Source organism: Pleurodeles waltl, chromosome 12 (genome assembly GCF_031143425.1).
Source record: "Pleurodeles waltl isolate 20211129_DDA chromosome 12, aPleWal1.hap1.20221129, whole genome shotgun sequence".
NCBI classification, from domain to species: Eukaryota; Metazoa; Chordata; class Amphibia; order Caudata; family Salamandridae; genus Pleurodeles; species Pleurodeles waltl.
The window spans coordinates 685,480,542-685,497,139 of record NC_090451.1 but is presented as its reverse complement, the minus strand read 5'-3'; the positions used below and the strand labels follow the sequence as shown (position 1 = coordinate 685,497,139).

Sequence of the window (16,598 nt, the reverse complement as noted above, 5' to 3'; positions counted from 1 at the left end):
CACCTATATAGGAGGGGGCTGTGACGTCACCTGCCTGACCTGGCCACTCAAATGCTCCCAGGGACCCCTGCACATGTTGGTTTTAAAATGGTGGAATGAAGTGGCCACCTGGAGGAGCTCTGGGCACCACCCCTGGGGTAATGATGGACAGGGGAGTGGTCACTCCCCTTTGTCCGGTTCCGTGCCTGAATAGGGACGGGGGATATCCCTGGTCTGGTGCAAACTGGTTTATGCAAGGAGGGCATTGTAACGCCTGTTTCCAAGGGAGATGGTGTTGCTTCCCTCTCCCACAGGTAATCACCAGCTAGAGCACATGCATTTTCCCTGCAGACACATCTTTATGTGCTAGATGCCGGACTGAATATGCAAACCTCCTGCATATGTTGTAGTTGTGCCTCTCCCTGTCCTCATATTGGACAGAGCTAACCAGGTCATTTAGGGCCCAAACGGACAAACAATATTGGGACACAGCATATTGGGATTATATCCAAGGCCCTAAACGCCTAAGATTGAAACCCGCTTTATTGATTTGTTGCTCCTACTGGCCAAGTGACAAATCATAAGGCAATGAAAATTGCCCACAACACCTCTTATTCTGAGTTTGTGTATGAAAAGGCTCTACCAAGGGACTGGCACTTAGAAGAGAGAAATATAGAGCACTACGCAAGAGGCCCATATCCATGATTTGAGATGCCCTTCTAGAACAGTTTATAGTGCAGACAGAAGACAATGGTTACATTCTGCACAATACTCTCATCTCACTGGAAGCGCATGCTATCCACTAACCACAACTATCAGAATTAGCCATCATTCCAAATCAAATGTAGGACACACACATTCCTTTTATATACCATAACTGTAATGAGGACTACAGGGTGCTGCAGTGCAAATGTTAAGGGGGGTTGAGGGAGGGGAAGAGTTGAGTCAGTGACTTGATTATTGTTGTTACGTTAAATTAACATTTGAAGTTAATACTAGCAATGATTGTACTTACCGTCATATAGTGTTACAAGAATATGTGCAACAAGTACACAGGGAGGAGAATGTGTCTAATGATGTAACCTTAACAGGAGATGTAAATATTGCAAAGACGTGATGATATTGTTACAAATAAAATACATTTAAAAAACTGCATCATGTATTTCTGTCCCCTCATCAGTTTGCATCCCAACATGCCACTACTGGCCACTTCGTCTGGGCAACGGAAATTCCCTGACCTCTGTGAGAGTGCAGGCGAGGATGACACAGATGGTGACCTGATGACACTCCAACACATCTCGAGTGAGAACTGCCTGCGGGTTTGGTGGTGTGGTGGTCCAGAGATGGAGGAGGAAGGGCAGTGCCTGGCAGCCCCGCAGATGGGAGAGGGTGCAAATGGGGAAACTGGACTCTGAAGCCAGTACCTTGTAGATGTGGGAAAGCATGGTGTGAAGTAGCTCCCTTTGACCTCTCCCAGGAGAATGACTGCGTTAGTCTTCGTGCCACCTATACTGAGCAACATGTTGACCTTGCAGCTCCCACCAGGAGAGTTTTTGCTGCAGTCAAAATGCATTACATTTACAAGTGTTGTATTTTGATTGACATGCAGCAGTCTACCTGTAACATTCTAGCCCAAATCCACTGTCGGGGGTAGAAGTCAAATGAGCAGGATTTATTGCATGTTCTACCTTTATACTGTGCCATTTGTATTACTTTGTGAATTTATTGATTTGTATCAACTTGTCCTACCATTGAGGTTTCCAAGGGCTTGCTGTTTGATTTGCCCTCCTTCTCTCAACTAATGGCTTTCTCTCAATGTTATCCTGTTATCCATTTGATTTTCCATCTCGAGAATTGCCATGCCAGCTATCCTGCAGGCACACTCCCACTTACTCCATTCCAGAACTGGTTACCACGATTGATAGTGCCTTTTGGCTGGAATAGTCCTATGTTTCATTATTCGGTTAGTACGTGCACACCTGTTCTCTGCTAAATTCACCTCAGTCCTGTTCCTCACTCTTTCCAACCCGTTCAGTTCTCTGACCTTACAGTCTGGTCTGCTATTTCATTCTCATGAAGATGGAAGACACCCTGTTTATCTAGGGCCAGGGTATTCCAAGAGATTGGCACTGTTGCATCAAACAGCATATTCTCCAATAGCAGTCTGGGAGGCAGAAACTTACTAGTTCACTTCAGTTCTTTACAATCAAGATCGGTGTTAGATTCACACCATCTAAATATGCCTCCAATGTTTACCTAGACCTTAGTCTACTAGGAGAAGATCAACATCTAGGCTTCCTTAGAGTGTCTCTTTGGAGACTATACTAACACCACTAAGAACCCCAGAAACCCCCTCTGATTTAACCTCTCCTGTTATTTTGTAGGTCATTGTTTTCTTCTGGGTAACAGATTGTGTCCCTGTTTTTTTAGCTTCCTCATGACAGATCTTGCAAATTACTAGAGAAAAATTAATGTGTTCCACAATGGAGATTTTTTTTCTGCCACTTTTGCATAACAGGATATGTATATATAGTTATTTGTGTGGATCACTGACACAGCTGAAGTTTCAAATTTATTTATAAAGGAGTGTTTGGAGGTGATACAGACTGTGAAAGCTAAAGAGAAGAATTGCCATCCTCCTGAGGTTTCCAGGTATTAAATCAGCATTGTGGTGCTAACACTAAAGCTCCTGGGCACATTGAGTATTGGTGCAATAGCCAAGTTAGAGGGGATTATGTAGCTGTATGAATTTCTTGGGATGAGAGAAGACAAAGGGCCAGCAAAAAGCTGTCCTCCACTTTAGAAGTTCCTTGCCAGTGCAGGAATGGTTCCTCATATCCCAGTTACCTCCTACCTTTCTGAAATTAAGGTCACTAGAAGGAGGGTTGCAACCTGCAGAAAAGGTGGAAATCATGTCTGTGGTCAGGATCCCTTCCCTGGAAGTATGTTTATATCAACACCTACATACCTAGCATATCAATAACCTATATCCTAAAAAGCACCAGTGCTAAGATCTTTCTCCAACATTGAGGGCTCTTTGCATCTAAACAATTGACATTAAAACATGGCTCTGCAGTATCGCTTCTGATGATGCCAAGGCAGAGTTCGATGCCAAGTCATTGTCTGACTTATAAATCTTTCACTAGGTTAGAGGAGTTACAGGGAGACTAGTCAGAAGAGCAGTAGTTGAGACATACTCTGATGATTGTTAAGGTTGTTGTAAGCATATGGCCAGAACTCTCCACATAAGACATACAATCCTGTACAGTTGATCTGAGATGTTACCAATAATTGTTCTTATTGATACCATTTTTGTGGGTTTATGTCAGTGCTTAATTTGTGTATTAAAAACAAAAGTGCCAAGGCCCTGGTCAGGAGACCATTGCAGTTTGTGCCACCTACTGCCCCCATTTGTGCTCCCAATGAAAGTTTATCACTACTAGCCAACATGCTCGTACATGTGAGACAATTCAGACTTTAAATGTACTTTTAAATGACTAATACATGCCACCCAAGCTATTCTTATATCTTTGGGAGGCAGGTATGAGTGATTTTAATGTATATTTAATTATTTAAAATAAAAACAGCTGATGTGCTCCTCAAAAAAATAAGGCAAACAGTGCCACCATGTGGCATGCTGTGATAAAAGCCGGTGTTGACAATAAAATGCTGGGGCCGAGCACCGGAAGCCACTGGCTCAATTTAAGCACTGGCTTGTAGTGATAACTGTACAAGCTCAGATTATCAGAAGCTGTCTTTAGAACCTGCTGCATGTTCGTCTGCCTCTGCAGTTAGTTTGCTAGATTATTATAGAATACAAATAGGTGTTTGGCCCTCGCCTAATACGAAATCTAGAACTGCCCTCATGGTTTCAGTCTGCGCCCAGGGCACTACTTGAGATTCAGTGTTGGGATACTGGTAACAGTCAATTGAAGGCGATCATGCAGTTAAGCTGGATTGTCAATGCTTCACTGTTTATAGCACTGTGTGAGAGGAAAGTGTGGGTGTCAAAAAAGAAAGACGCAAGCTATCCTTTAGTAAGGAAACACTTGTGTCTAATCAGCTTGTGCACTGCTACCAGGTGCCCTGTAGGCCCATTCCACCCTCAGTTGTCCTTTCTACTGGCTCACTTAGGTCTTTGGAAAGACAATGAAACACAAATGAAGCTATAGATTGACAGGTGTCAATAGAAGCAGTAACACTGAGTTCGGTGTTAGTGCATTAAGTTGCCATGGCACCGTTTGAATTGTCATACAGGGCGGGACCCTTCCAGCACCAATACTCTATGTAAAATAGGCAACATCTATTCTACAAATTCAGCTTCAATCCAGAAGTGTGTTTATTTTCTAGTGATGGGATACTCAGCTACTCCTCTTACATATCAGTTCATGACTAGAGAAAATACAATGCAAAGTTATGCACGGCCAGCGTCTCAGTGAAAATGTCTCTCTGAATGTGATCCTGTAATGTCTAAGACAATTCTGTACACTTTCCACATGCTATGAATTGACTGAGTAGTTGAAAGTGTTAACTAGTCTTAAAAGACCGTGGTCGTCATTGCCCGTACATTGATGCTCGCTGTTTGTTGGAGACGTTCTACTTAATAATGCCTGAATAAAGGATGAATCAAAAGGCTATGAATTTTGCAGCATGTACAATTTGGATTGTCATCTCATCAAATACCAATACCACTTAACCAAAAGGCCATTGTCTTGTAATTCTAGTACTCTTCCAACAAGACTGATGGCAGTGACTGCTACTGAGATTTGGATATAAGGCAACACTGTGTATTTTACAAACATTCACAAAACACTACTGCTAGAATTCCAAGGTTCACAAAGATTGTGAAGAAAGCAAATTAACAAAGCTGAATCCAGTAAGAAAGTACGTTTGCCCCTTTCCTGCTTTGTATAAATGATTCTTCGCGTGTAACACAAATCATGTGCATCTGCCATGGTTGAAAAAGTGTTATTTTCCTTTAACATAGGTTTTTACTGCTGTTTTCCAAAGAATTCGAATTAGATGCCCCATCCAGCCTCCTCGGGAAGTAGATATGATAAAAGTGAACTGTTTTCTTGAACTAGCAGCTAGGCCATGTGATAGGAATGTGCTGTTAAGCCCAGTTTGCTTCAGCGTTTTCTATCAAATTTAATACCTCCTGAATACAGACCGTCCCTTTGTAGACACCCCATGTTTTTCAGGTCCTAAAACTATTCAACACCCATACACTAGAAGACTTAACATAAGCATTGCACATCACCAAGACATGATAATACACTGTCAGTGGACGCTTTACTGTACCTCATTCTGTCTACCTTGGAAATGTGCTCTTCTTTTGTGTTTTTCTTTCACAACTTGAAATACGGAATGCACTTGTGAACCCAGCAGTGCCCTTTCCATTGCTTCTCTGAAAATGATGTTTGTGGGCTACTGAAAGCTTGCTTTTGTATTTCTCTTGAAGGCTTATTTCAAACCATTTTCAAGAATTTATGACACGGGTATCGTAAGGCAAGCTGATGTAAAACAGACCATTTGCTGCAAAACTGTTACTAGAAATAAACTTTCTTCTAAACTTTGCCATCACCCGACAAGCAAAAAAGCAGAACACCCCATGGTAATTGTGTTTGCTGGGGTACTAATGGTGTGAGCAATGATTGTGCTGGTACAAAACCAGGATGAAGCGTGAGTTAAGACAGTAATAAACAGTAAATTCTTTTGGTGTTACAAGAACGCTTCCAGCAGATTGTATGCTTTCATTTTTCACACACATTTAAGACCATTTGATAATACATGTAACTTTGCTTAGCCTGCAATCCAGAATTCCTGTGGCCATTTGTGCGGCCTCCAAACATGCACACGCTGCAATGATATGCCTATCTGTGTCCCAATACATTTATATTTTTCTATTAGGATTCCAAAAACACATAAATGCGTTGAAAAGATGTATGGTATTTATTAAAATAAAGTCATTTTGATTCATTTCAGGATAGTTTTCATTATGACTTTATTCCTTCTTCATCATAAAAAGGTCCACGCACCTAGGTGGACATTTTGTAATGCTGCGAGTGGCAGTGTGTTGGTCTTGTTCCACTCATTGCTGGTTTTGTAGCTGTTTGTGCACCCTTTCATCCACTTGGTAAACCTTAACTTTCAACATCTCGAATTGGCACATTAAAGAAGAGACTGTAGACAGTTTAGCAACTGTCGAGAAATCTTGATTTCATTTTAGAGGAGGATTGCTATGCTCGACTAGTACCGTAGAAAGCCCTCTTAACCCCTTCGCTGCCAGGCCTTTTCCCCCTCCTGTGCCGGGCCTTTTTTTTGCCTATTTGGGGCAGTTCGCGCTTAGGCCCTCATAACTTTTTGTCCACATAAGCTAACCAAGCCAAATTTGTGTCCTTTTTTTCCAACATCCTAGGGATTCTAGAGGTACCCAGACTTTGTGGGTTCCCTTGAAGGAGGCCAAGAAATTGGCCAAAATACAGTGAAAATTTCGTTTTTTTCAAAAAAATTGGAAAAAGTGGCTGCAGAAGAAGGCTTGTGGTTTTTCCCCTGAAAATGGCATCAACGAAGGGTTTGCGGTGCTAAACTCAGCAGCTTCCCAGCTTTCAGGAACAGGCAGACTTGAATCAGAAAACCCAATTTTTCAACACAATTTTGGCATTTTACTGGGGCATACCCCATTTGTGCAATTTTTTGTGCTTTCAGCCTCCTTCCAGTCAGTGACAGGAATGGTCATGAAACCAATGCTGGATCCCAGAAACCTAAACATTTCTGAAAAGTAGACAAAATTCTGAATTCAGCAAGGGGTCATTTGTGTAGATCCTACAAGGGTTTCCTACAGAAAATAACAGCTGAAAAAGAAAAATATTGAAATTGAGGTGAAAAAACCATCAATTTTTCTCTACGTTTTACTCTGTAACTTTTCCCTGCAATGTCAGATTATCGAAAGCAATATACCGTTACGTCTGCTGGACTCCTCTGGTTGCGGGGATATATAGGGCTTGTAGGTTCATCAAGAACCCGAGGAACCCAGAGCCAATAAATGAGCTGCACCCTGCAGTGCGTTTTCATTCTATACCGGGTATACAGCAATTCATTTGCTGAAATATAAGGAGTAAAAAATTGCTATCAAGAAAACCTTTGCATTTCCAAAAAGGGCACAAGATAAGGTGTTGAGGAGCAGTGGTTATTTGCACATCTCTGAATTCCGGGGTGACCATAGTAGCACGTGAATTACAGGGAATTTCTCAAATAGATGTCTTTTTTACACACACTCCTATATTTGGAAGGAAAAAATGTAGAGAAAGACAAGGGGCAATAGTACTTGTTTTGCTAATCTATGTTCCCCCAAGTCTCCCGATAAAAATGGTACCTCACTTGTGTGGGTAGGCCTAGCACCCGCGACAGGATATGCCCCAAAACACAACATGGACACATCACAGAAAACAGAGCTGTTTTTAGCAAAGTGACTACCTGTAGATTTTGGCCTCTAGCTCAGCCGCCACCTAGGGAAACCTACCAAACCTGTGCATTTCTGAAAACTAGAGACCTAGGGGAATCCAAGGAGGGGTGACTTGTGTGGCTCGGACCAGGTTCTGTTACCCAGAATCCTTTGCAAACCTCAATTTGGCTAAAAAAACACATGTTCCTCACATTTCTGTGGCAGAAAGTTATGGAATCTGAGAGGAGCCACAAATTTCCTTCCACCCAGCGTTCCCCCACGTCTCCCGATTAAAAATGATACCTCACTTGTGTGGGTAGGCCTAGCGCCCGCGACAGGATATACCCCAAAACACAAGGTGGACATATCACAGAAAACAGAGCTGTTTTTAGCAAAGTGACTACCTGTAGATTTTGGCCTCTAGCTCAGCCGCCACCTAGGGAAACCTACCAAACCTGTGCATTTCTGAAAACTAGAGACCTAGGGGAATCCAAGGAGGGGTGACTTGCGGGGCTCGGACCAGGTTCTGTTACCCAGAATCCTTTGCAAACCTCAAAATTTCGCAAAAAAAACACATGTTCCTCACATTTCTGTGGCAGAAAGTTCTGGAATCTGAGAGGAGCCACACATTTCCTTCCACCCAGCGTTCCCCCACGTCTCCCGATAAAAATGATACCTCACTTGTGTGGGTAGGCCTAGCGCCCGCGACAGGATATACCCCAAAACACAACATGGACATATCACAGAAAACAGAGCTGTTTTTAGCAAAGTGACTACCTGTAGATTTTGGCCTCTAGCTCAGCCGCCACCTAGGGAAACCTACCAAACCTGTGCATTTCTGAAAACTAGAGACCTAGGGGAATCCAAGGAGGGGTGACTTGCGGGGCTCGGACCAGGTTCTGTTACCCAGAATCCTTTGCAAATCTCAAAATTTGGCTAAAAAAACACATGTTCCTCACATTTCTGTGGCAGAAAGTTCTGGAATCTGAGAGGAGCCAAAAATTTCCTTCCACCCAGCGTTCCCCCACGTCTCCCGATAAAAATGATACCTCACTTGTGTGGGTAGGCCTAGCGCCCGCGACAGGATATGCCCCAAAACACAACGTGGACATATCACAGAAAACAGAGCTGTTTTTAGCAAAGTGACTACCTGTAGATTTTGGCCTCTAGCTCAGCCGCCACCTAGGGAAACCTACCAAACCTGTGCATTTCTGAAAACTAGAGACCTAGGGGAATCCAAGGAGGGGTGACTTGTGTGGCTCGGACCAGGTTCTGTTACCCAGAATCCTTTGCAAACCTCAAAATTTGGCTAAAAAAACACATGTTCCTCACATTTCTGTGGCAGAAAGTTCTGGAATCTGAGAGGAGCCACAAATTTCCTTCCACCCAGCGTTCCCCCACGTCTCCCGATAAAAATGATACCTCACTTGTGTGGGTAGGCCTAGCGCCCGCGACAGGATATGCCCCAAAACACAACGTGGACATATCACAGAAAACAGAGCTGTTTTTAGCAAACTGACTACCTGTAGATTTTGGCCTCTAGCTCAGCCGCCACCTAGGGAAACCTACCAAACCTGTGCATTTCTGAAAACTAGAGACCTAGGGGAATCCAAGGAGGGGTGACTTGCGGGGCTCGGACCAGGTTCTGTTACCCAGAATCCTTTGCAAACCTCAAAATTTGGCTAAAAAAACACATGTTCCTCACATTTCTGTGGCAGAAAGTTCTGGAATCTGAGAGGAGCCACAAATTTCCTTCCACCCAGCGTTCCCCCATGTCTCCCGATAAAAATGATACCTCACTTGTGTGGGTAGGCCTAGCGCCCGCGACAGGATATGCCCCAAAACACAACGTGGACATATCACAGAAAACAGAGCTGTTTTTAGCAAAGTGACTACCTGTAGATTTTGGCCTCTAGCTCAGCCGCCACCTAGGGAAACCTACCAAACCTGTGCATTTCTGAAAACTAGAGACCTAGGGGAATCCAAGGAGGGGTGACTTGCGGGGCTCGGACCAGGTTCTGTTACCCAGAATCCTTTGCAAATCTCAAAATTTGGCTAAAAAAACACTTGTTCCTCACATTTCTGTGGCAGAAAGTTCTGGAATCTGAGAGGAGCCAAAAATTTCCTTCCACCCAGCGTTCTCCCACGTCTCCCGATAAAAATGATACCTCACTTGTGTGGGTAGGCCTAGCGCCCGCGACAGGATATGCCCCAAAACACAACGTGGACATATCACAGAAAACAGAGCTGTTTTTAGCAAAGTGACTACCTGTAGATTTTGGCCTCTAGCTCAGCCGCCACCTAGGGAAACCTACCAAACCTGTGCATTTCTGAAAACTAGAGACCTAGGGGAATCCAAGGAGGGGTGACTTGTGTGGCTCGGACCAGGTTCTGTTACCCAGAATCCTTTGCAAACCTCAAAATTTGGCTAAAAAAACACATGTTCCTCACATTTCTGTGGCAGAAAGTTCTGGAATCTGAGAGGAGCCACAAATTTCCTTCCACCCAGCGTTCCCCCACGTCTCCCGATAAAAATGATACCTCACTTGTGTGGGTAGGCCTAGCGCCCGCGACAGGATATACCCCAAAACACAACGTGGACATATCACAGAAAACAGAGCTGTTTTTAGCAAAGTGACTACCTGTAGATTTTGGCCTCTAGCTCAGCCGCCACCTAGGGAAACCTACCAAACCTGTGCATTTCTGAAAACTAGAGACCTAGGGGAATCCAAGGAGGGGTGACTTGCGGGGCTCGGACCAGGTTCTGTTACCCAGAATCCTTTGCAAACCTCAAAATTTCGCTAAAAAAACACATGTTCCTCACATTTCTGTGGCAGAAAGTTCTGGAATCTGAGAGGAGCCACAAATTTCCTTCCACCCAGCGTTCCCCCACGTCTCCCGATAAAAATGATACCTCACTTGTGTGGGTAGGCCTAGCGCCCGCGACAGGATATGCCCCAAAACACAACGTGGACATATCACAGAAAACAGAGCTGTTTTTAGCAAAGTGACTACCTGTAGATTTTGGCCTCTAGCTCAGCCGCCACCTAGGGAAACCTACCAAACCTGTGCATTTCTGAAAACTAGAGACCTAGGGGAATCCAAGGAGGGGTGACTTGCGGGGCTCGGACCAGGTTCTGTTACCCAGAATCCTTTGCAAACCTCAAAATTTGGCTAAAAAAACACATGTTCCTCACATTTCTGTGGCAGAAAGTTCTGGAATCTGAGAGGAGCCACAAATTTCCTTCCACCCAGCGTTCCCCCATGTCTCCCGATAAAAATGATACCTCACTTGTGTGGGTAGGCCTAGCGCCCGCGACAGGATATGCCCCAAAACACAACGTGGACATATCACAGAAAACAGAGCTGTTTTTAGCAAAGTGACTACCTGTAGATTTTGGCCTCTAGCTCAGCCGCCACCTAGGGAAACCTACCAAACCTGTGCATTTCTGAAAACTAGAGACCTAGGGGAATCCAAGGAGGGGTGACTTGCGGGGCTCGGACCAGGTTCTGTTACCCAGAATCCTTTGCAAATCTCAAAATTTGGCTAAAAAAACACATGTTCCTCACATTTCTGTGGCAGAAAGTTCTGGAATCTGAGAGGAGCCAAAAATTTCCTTCCATCCAGCGTTCCCCCACGTCTCCCGATAAAAATGATACCTCACTTGTGTGGGTAGGCCTAGCGCCCGCGACAGGATATGCCCCAAAACACAACGTGGACATATCACAGAAAACAGAGCTGTTTTTAGCAAAGTGACTACCTGTAGATTTTGGCCTCTAGCTCAGCCGCCACCTAGGGAAACCTACCAAACCTGTGCATTTCTGAAAACTAGAGACCTAGGGGAATCCAAGGAGGGGTGACTTGCGGGGCTCGGACCAGGTTCTGTTACCCAGAATCCTTTGCAAACCTCAAAATTTGGCTAAAAAAACACATGTCCCTCACATTTCTGTGGCAGAAAGTTCTGGAATCTGAGAGGAGCTACAAATTTCCTTCCACCCAGCGTTCCCCCAAGTCTCCCGATAAAAATGATACCTCACTTGCGTGGGTAGGCCTAGCGCCGGCGACAGGAAACACCCCAAAGCGCAACGTGGACACATCCTAAATTTTGGAAAAAAACAGAGGTGTTTTTTGCGAAGTGCCTACCTGTAGATTTTGGCCTCTAGCTGAGCCGGCACCTAGGGAAACCTACCAAACCTGTGCATTTCTGAAAACTAGAGACCTAGGGGAATCCAAGGAGGGGTGACTTGCGGGGCTCGGACCAGGTTCTGTTACCCAGAATCCTTTGCAAACCTCAAAATTTGGCTAAAAATACACATGTTACTCACATTTCTGTGTCAGAAAGTTCTGGAATCTGAGAGGAGCCACAAATTTCCTTCTACCCAGCGTTCCCCCAAGTCTCCCGATAAAAATGATACCTCACTTGTGTGGGTAGGACTAGCGCCCACGAAAGGAAAGGGCCCAAAACACAACGTGGACACATCACATTTTTTTATAAAAAGCAGTGCCTACCTGTGGATTTTGGCCTGTAGCTCAGCCGACACCTGAGGAAACCTAGCAAACCAGTGCATTTTTGAAAACTAGAAACCCAGGGGAATCCAAGATGGGGTGACTTGCGGGGCTCTGACCAGGTTATGTTACCCAGAATCCTTTGCAAACATCAAAATTTGGCCCAAAAAACACTTTTTCCTCTCATTTCGGTGACAGAAAGTTCTGGAATCTGAGAGGAGCCACAAATTTCCTTCCACCCAGCGTTCCCCTAGGTCTCTCGATAAAAATGGTACATCACTTCTGTGGGTAGGCCTAGCGCCCACAAAAGGAAATGGCCCAAAACACAACGTGGACACAACATATTTTTTCACAGAAAACAGAGGTGTTTTTTGCAAGGTGCCTACCTGTGGTGTTTGGCCTGTAGCTCAGCCGGCCCCAGGGGGGGGGGGGGGGGGGGGCAGAAATGCCCTAAAATAAATTTGCTCCCCCAACCCCCACCCTCCCCCGCCGGGAGCGACCCTTGCCTACGGGGTCGCTCCCCCTGCGTGACATTGGCACCAAAAAACAAATCCCCGGTGCCTAGTGGTTTCTGCCCCCTTGGGGGCAGGTTGACCTAAACTCAGCCAATCTGCCCCCAAGGGGGGCAGAAATGGCCTAAATACAATTTGTCCCCCAGGGGAGCGACTTTTGCCTGATGGGTCGCTCCCCATCTCTAAAAAAAAAAAAAACAAAGAAAAAAAAGAAAAATTCCCCTGGCGCCTAGAGGTTTCTGCCCCCCCCCCCCTAATAATAGGCCGATCTGTCCCCCGGGGGGGCAGAAATGGCCTAAAATAAATTTGCCCCCCCAACCCCCACACCCCCCCCCGGGAGCGACCCTTGCCTACGGGGTCGCTCCCCCTGCGTGACATTGGCGCCAAAAAACAAATCCCCGGTGCCTTGTGGTTTCTGCCCCCTTGGGGGCAGATTGACCTAAAATTGGCCAATCTGCCCCCAGGGGGGCAGAAATGGTCTAAATACAATTTGCCCCCCCAGGGGAGCGACCCTTGCCTGATGGGTCGCTCCCCATCTCTAAAAAAAGAAACAACAAAAAAAAAAAACACAAAAAAAAAATTGCCCTGGCGCCTAGAGTGTTCTGCCCCCCCCCGGGGGCAGTTCGGCCTAATAATAGGCCGATCTGTCCCCCGGGGGGGCAGAAATGGCCTAAAATAAATTTGCACCCCCCCCCCCCCCCCCCCGGGAGCGACCCTTGCCTACGGGGTCGCTCCCCCTGCGTGACATTGGCGCCAAAAAACAAATCCCCGGTGCCTAGTGGTTTCTGCCCCCTTGGGGGCAGATTGACCTAAAATCGGCCAATCTGCCCCCAGGGGGGCAGAAATGGTCTAAATACAATTTGCCCCCCAGGGGAGCGACCCTTGCCTGATGGGTCGCTCCCCATCTCTAAAAAAAAAAAAAAAAAAAGAAAAAAAAAAAACACAAAAAAAAAATTTGCCCTGGCGCCTAGAGGTTTCTTCCCCCCCTGGGGGCAGATCGGCCTAATAATAGGCCGATCTGCCCCCAGGGGGGGCAGAAAAGGCCTTCCTAAAAAATTGCCCCCCCTGGGAGCGACCCTTGCCAAAGGGGTCGCTTTGTTGCGTGACATTCGCGCGCAAAAACAAACTCCCTGGTGTCTAATGGTTTCTGCCCCCCTTGGGGGCAGATTGGCCTTATCAAAATAGGCCAATCTGCCCCCAAGGGGGGCAGAAATGGCCTAAATATATATTGCCCCGTAGGGGAGCGACCCTTGCCTAAGGGATCGCTCCCCACCTAAAAAAAAAGAATTCATCACAAAAAAAAAAAAAAAAAAAAAAATGGTCCCTGGTGCCTAGAGGTTTCTGCCCCCCCTGGGGGCAGATCTGCCTAATAATAGGCCAATCTGCCCCCAGGGGGGGCAGAAAAGGCCTTCCTAAAAAAATGCCCCCCTGGGAGCGACCCTTGCCCAAGGGGTCGCTCCCTTTTGCCAATTTCAAGAAAGAAAAAAAAAATCCCTGGTGTCTAGTGGGGTTTCAAAAGCCGGATTGCAAGCAATCCAGCTTTTGAAACCTGTGAGAGACTTCAAAGGGAAGGAAATACATTTCCTTCCCTTTGAAGCCTCTCGGGGCCTCCCCCATGGGATTGAAAAAGAGCTTCCAGCGCGATGGGGGAGACCCTGTGACTAATCAGCGCTCGCGCGCTGACGTCACAGGGGGGGGGTTGGGGGGGGGGGGGTCGGGGGTGGGAGGGGAAGGGCTTCCCCTTCCATTCCTGACTTGGGGGGGTGGGGGGGGAACCCCACAGAGGGAGCGAGAGCGCTCCCTCTGGGCTGTGTGCCGAGGACGTAGTGGTTACGTCCTCGGCACAGCAGCACTGTGCCGCAGGACGTAACCACTACGTCCGCGGCACAGAAGGGGTTAAAGACAGGTCAGTCGCTCTCTTTTGGCAAGTGAAGGTGATATTCTATTGAAATACCTCTACAGTACTCTCAAAAAATTGTATGTGTAAAAGGAATTTGTAAGTCTTCCTTATGCTGAAAGTATATTTTTTGTGTAACAGAATATTTGCAAAGTTATTTTTTTTTTTTAAAGTGCCACTAAATGTAAATAAATAACTGTACTTGCCGCCTTTGTTTACATGTTTGTTTGCCTAAAATCAGCAAGAATCCACGGGGAACTTCGGATCCCTCTGGAGAGATGCATGCACAAAAAGTAATGGCAATATGTGAGTTTTATTTCCCTACATTACTGGATTTCCTGGACCTTAAGGTGTCAGGATTCTACCATCCTGCTGCTGGATGCTACTCAAGAAGACACATCTGCACTTATACTTAGTTTTGTTTTACCTTTTAGTCCAGGTTTCTATTCCACTTTCCAGATGCTTTATGGTCCTTGTAGTTCCCTCTGTCTTCACACCCTTCTATAATCACATGTTGGTTGTGATTTCCTGTCCAGCAGATTTGTTCATAGATCCTATTGTTATTCTGACCCCTTAATATTTGCATTCCGCACCCTTCTCTGGGTTTTCACCGATCCATACTCTTATTCCTTGTCTTGTGTTTCCTGGTTCCGCTAGTCTTACCATCTCGAAGGCCCAGTTCAGCCATCACTTCATTGGTTGTTCCTTGATTCCCTGCAGCTGGTTAAGTCCATGCACTTGTCTTTCTCCCTGCACTTGCGCTCCTCCCCTGAGCCTCCAGCTATTTCAGCCCTGTGTGTGCAGATTACAGTGGCTTGCAACTAACTTCTGTTGAGTTTCCTTTGCTATGTGGAGTTCCTGCTGCTGTTACAGGCTTGTTTACTGGTTCTGTTTCCCTGAACCTATTTTCCTGTTTTGGGGGTATTTGTTTCTGTCCCTGCTTTTCCTGCATCTCTGTTCCTGTGTTAACCATTGTAGGAAGTTGGCTCTGTATGTGCTATTTCAAAGTAAGGAATAGCATGCACAGAGTCCAAGGGTTCCCCTTAGAGGTAAAATAGTGGTAAAAATAGATAATACTAATGCTCTATTTTGTGGTAGAGTGGTCGAGCAGTAGGCTTATCCAAGGAGTAGTGTTAAGCTTTTGTTGTACATACACATAGACAATAAATGAGGTACACACACTCAGAGACAAATCCAGCCAATAGGTTTTGTTATAGAAAAATATCTTTTCTTAGTTTATTTTAAGAACCACAGGTTCAAATTTAACATGTAATATCTTGTTTGAAAGGTATTGCAGGTAAGTACATTAGGAACTTTGAATCATTTCAATTGCATGTATACTTTTCAAGTTATTCACAAATAGCTATTTCAAAAGTGGACACTTAGTGCAATTTTCACAGTTCCTGGGGGAGGTAAGTTTTTGTTAGTTTTACCAGGTAAGTAAGACACTTACAGGGTTCAGTTCTTGGTCCAAGGTAGCCCACCGTTGGGGGTTCAGAGCAACCCCAAAGTCACCACACCAGCAGCTCAGGGCCGGTCAGGTGCAGAGTTCAAAGTGGTGCCCAAAACGCATAGGCTAGAATGGAGAGAAGGGGGTGCCCCGGTTCCGGTCTGCTTGCAGGTAAGTACCCGCGTCTTCGGAGGGCAGACCAGGGGGGTTTTGTAGGGCACCGGGGGGGGACACAAGCCCACACAGAAATTTCACCCTCAGCAGCGCGGGGGCGGCCGGGTGCAGTGTAGAAACAAGCGTCGGGTTTGCAATGTTAGTCTATGAGAGATCAACGGATCTCTTCAGCGCTGCAGGCAGGCAAGGGGGGGCTTCCTCGGGGAAACCTCCACTTGGGCAAGGGAGAGGGACTCCTGGGGGTCACTTCTCCAGTGAAAGTCCGGTCCTTCAGGTCCTGGGGGCTGCGGGTGCAGGGTCTTTTCCAGGCGTCGGGACTTAGGTTTCAGAGAGTCGCGGTCAGGGGAAGCCTCGGGATTCCCTCTGCAGGCGGCGCTGTGGGGGCTCAGGGGGGACAGGTTTTGGTACTCACAGTCGGAGAGTAGTCCGGGGGTCCTCCCTGAGGTGTTGGTTCTCCACCAGCCGAGTCGGGGTCGCCGGGTGCAGTGTTGCAAGTCTCACGCTTCTTGCGGGGAGTTGCAGGGTTCTTTAAAGCTGCTTCTTGAAACAAAGTTGCAGTCTTTTTGGAGCAGGTCCGCTGTCCTCGGGAGTTTCTTGTCGTCGTCGAAGCAGGGCAGTCCTCAGAGGATTCAGAG

At 46.1% G+C, this 16,598-nt stretch overlaps 1 protein-coding gene across 7 annotated transcripts in view; it reads left to right on the top strand.

The window, feature by feature from the left end:
* WRAP53 (WD repeat containing antisense to TP53) overlaps positions 1–16,598 on the top strand; it is a 146,626-nt gene that overhangs the window by 88,524 nt on the left and 41,504 nt on the right. For 3 of the 7 annotated variants that reach the window (XM_069218696.1, XM_069218697.1, XM_069218698.1), the window contains one exon: positions 1,160–5,954. The exons of 2 other annotated variants lie outside the window; for them this stretch is intronic. In XM_069218696.1, coding sequence (XP_069074797.1) covers positions 1,160–1,394 — 235 coding nt within the window. In that variant the 3' untranslated portion in view covers positions 1,395–5,954. Of the gene's footprint in view, positions 1–1,159; positions 5,955–16,598 lie in introns of those variants that run through there. 2 more of the 7 variants (XM_069218700.1, XM_069218701.1) reach the window with 1 other exon arrangement.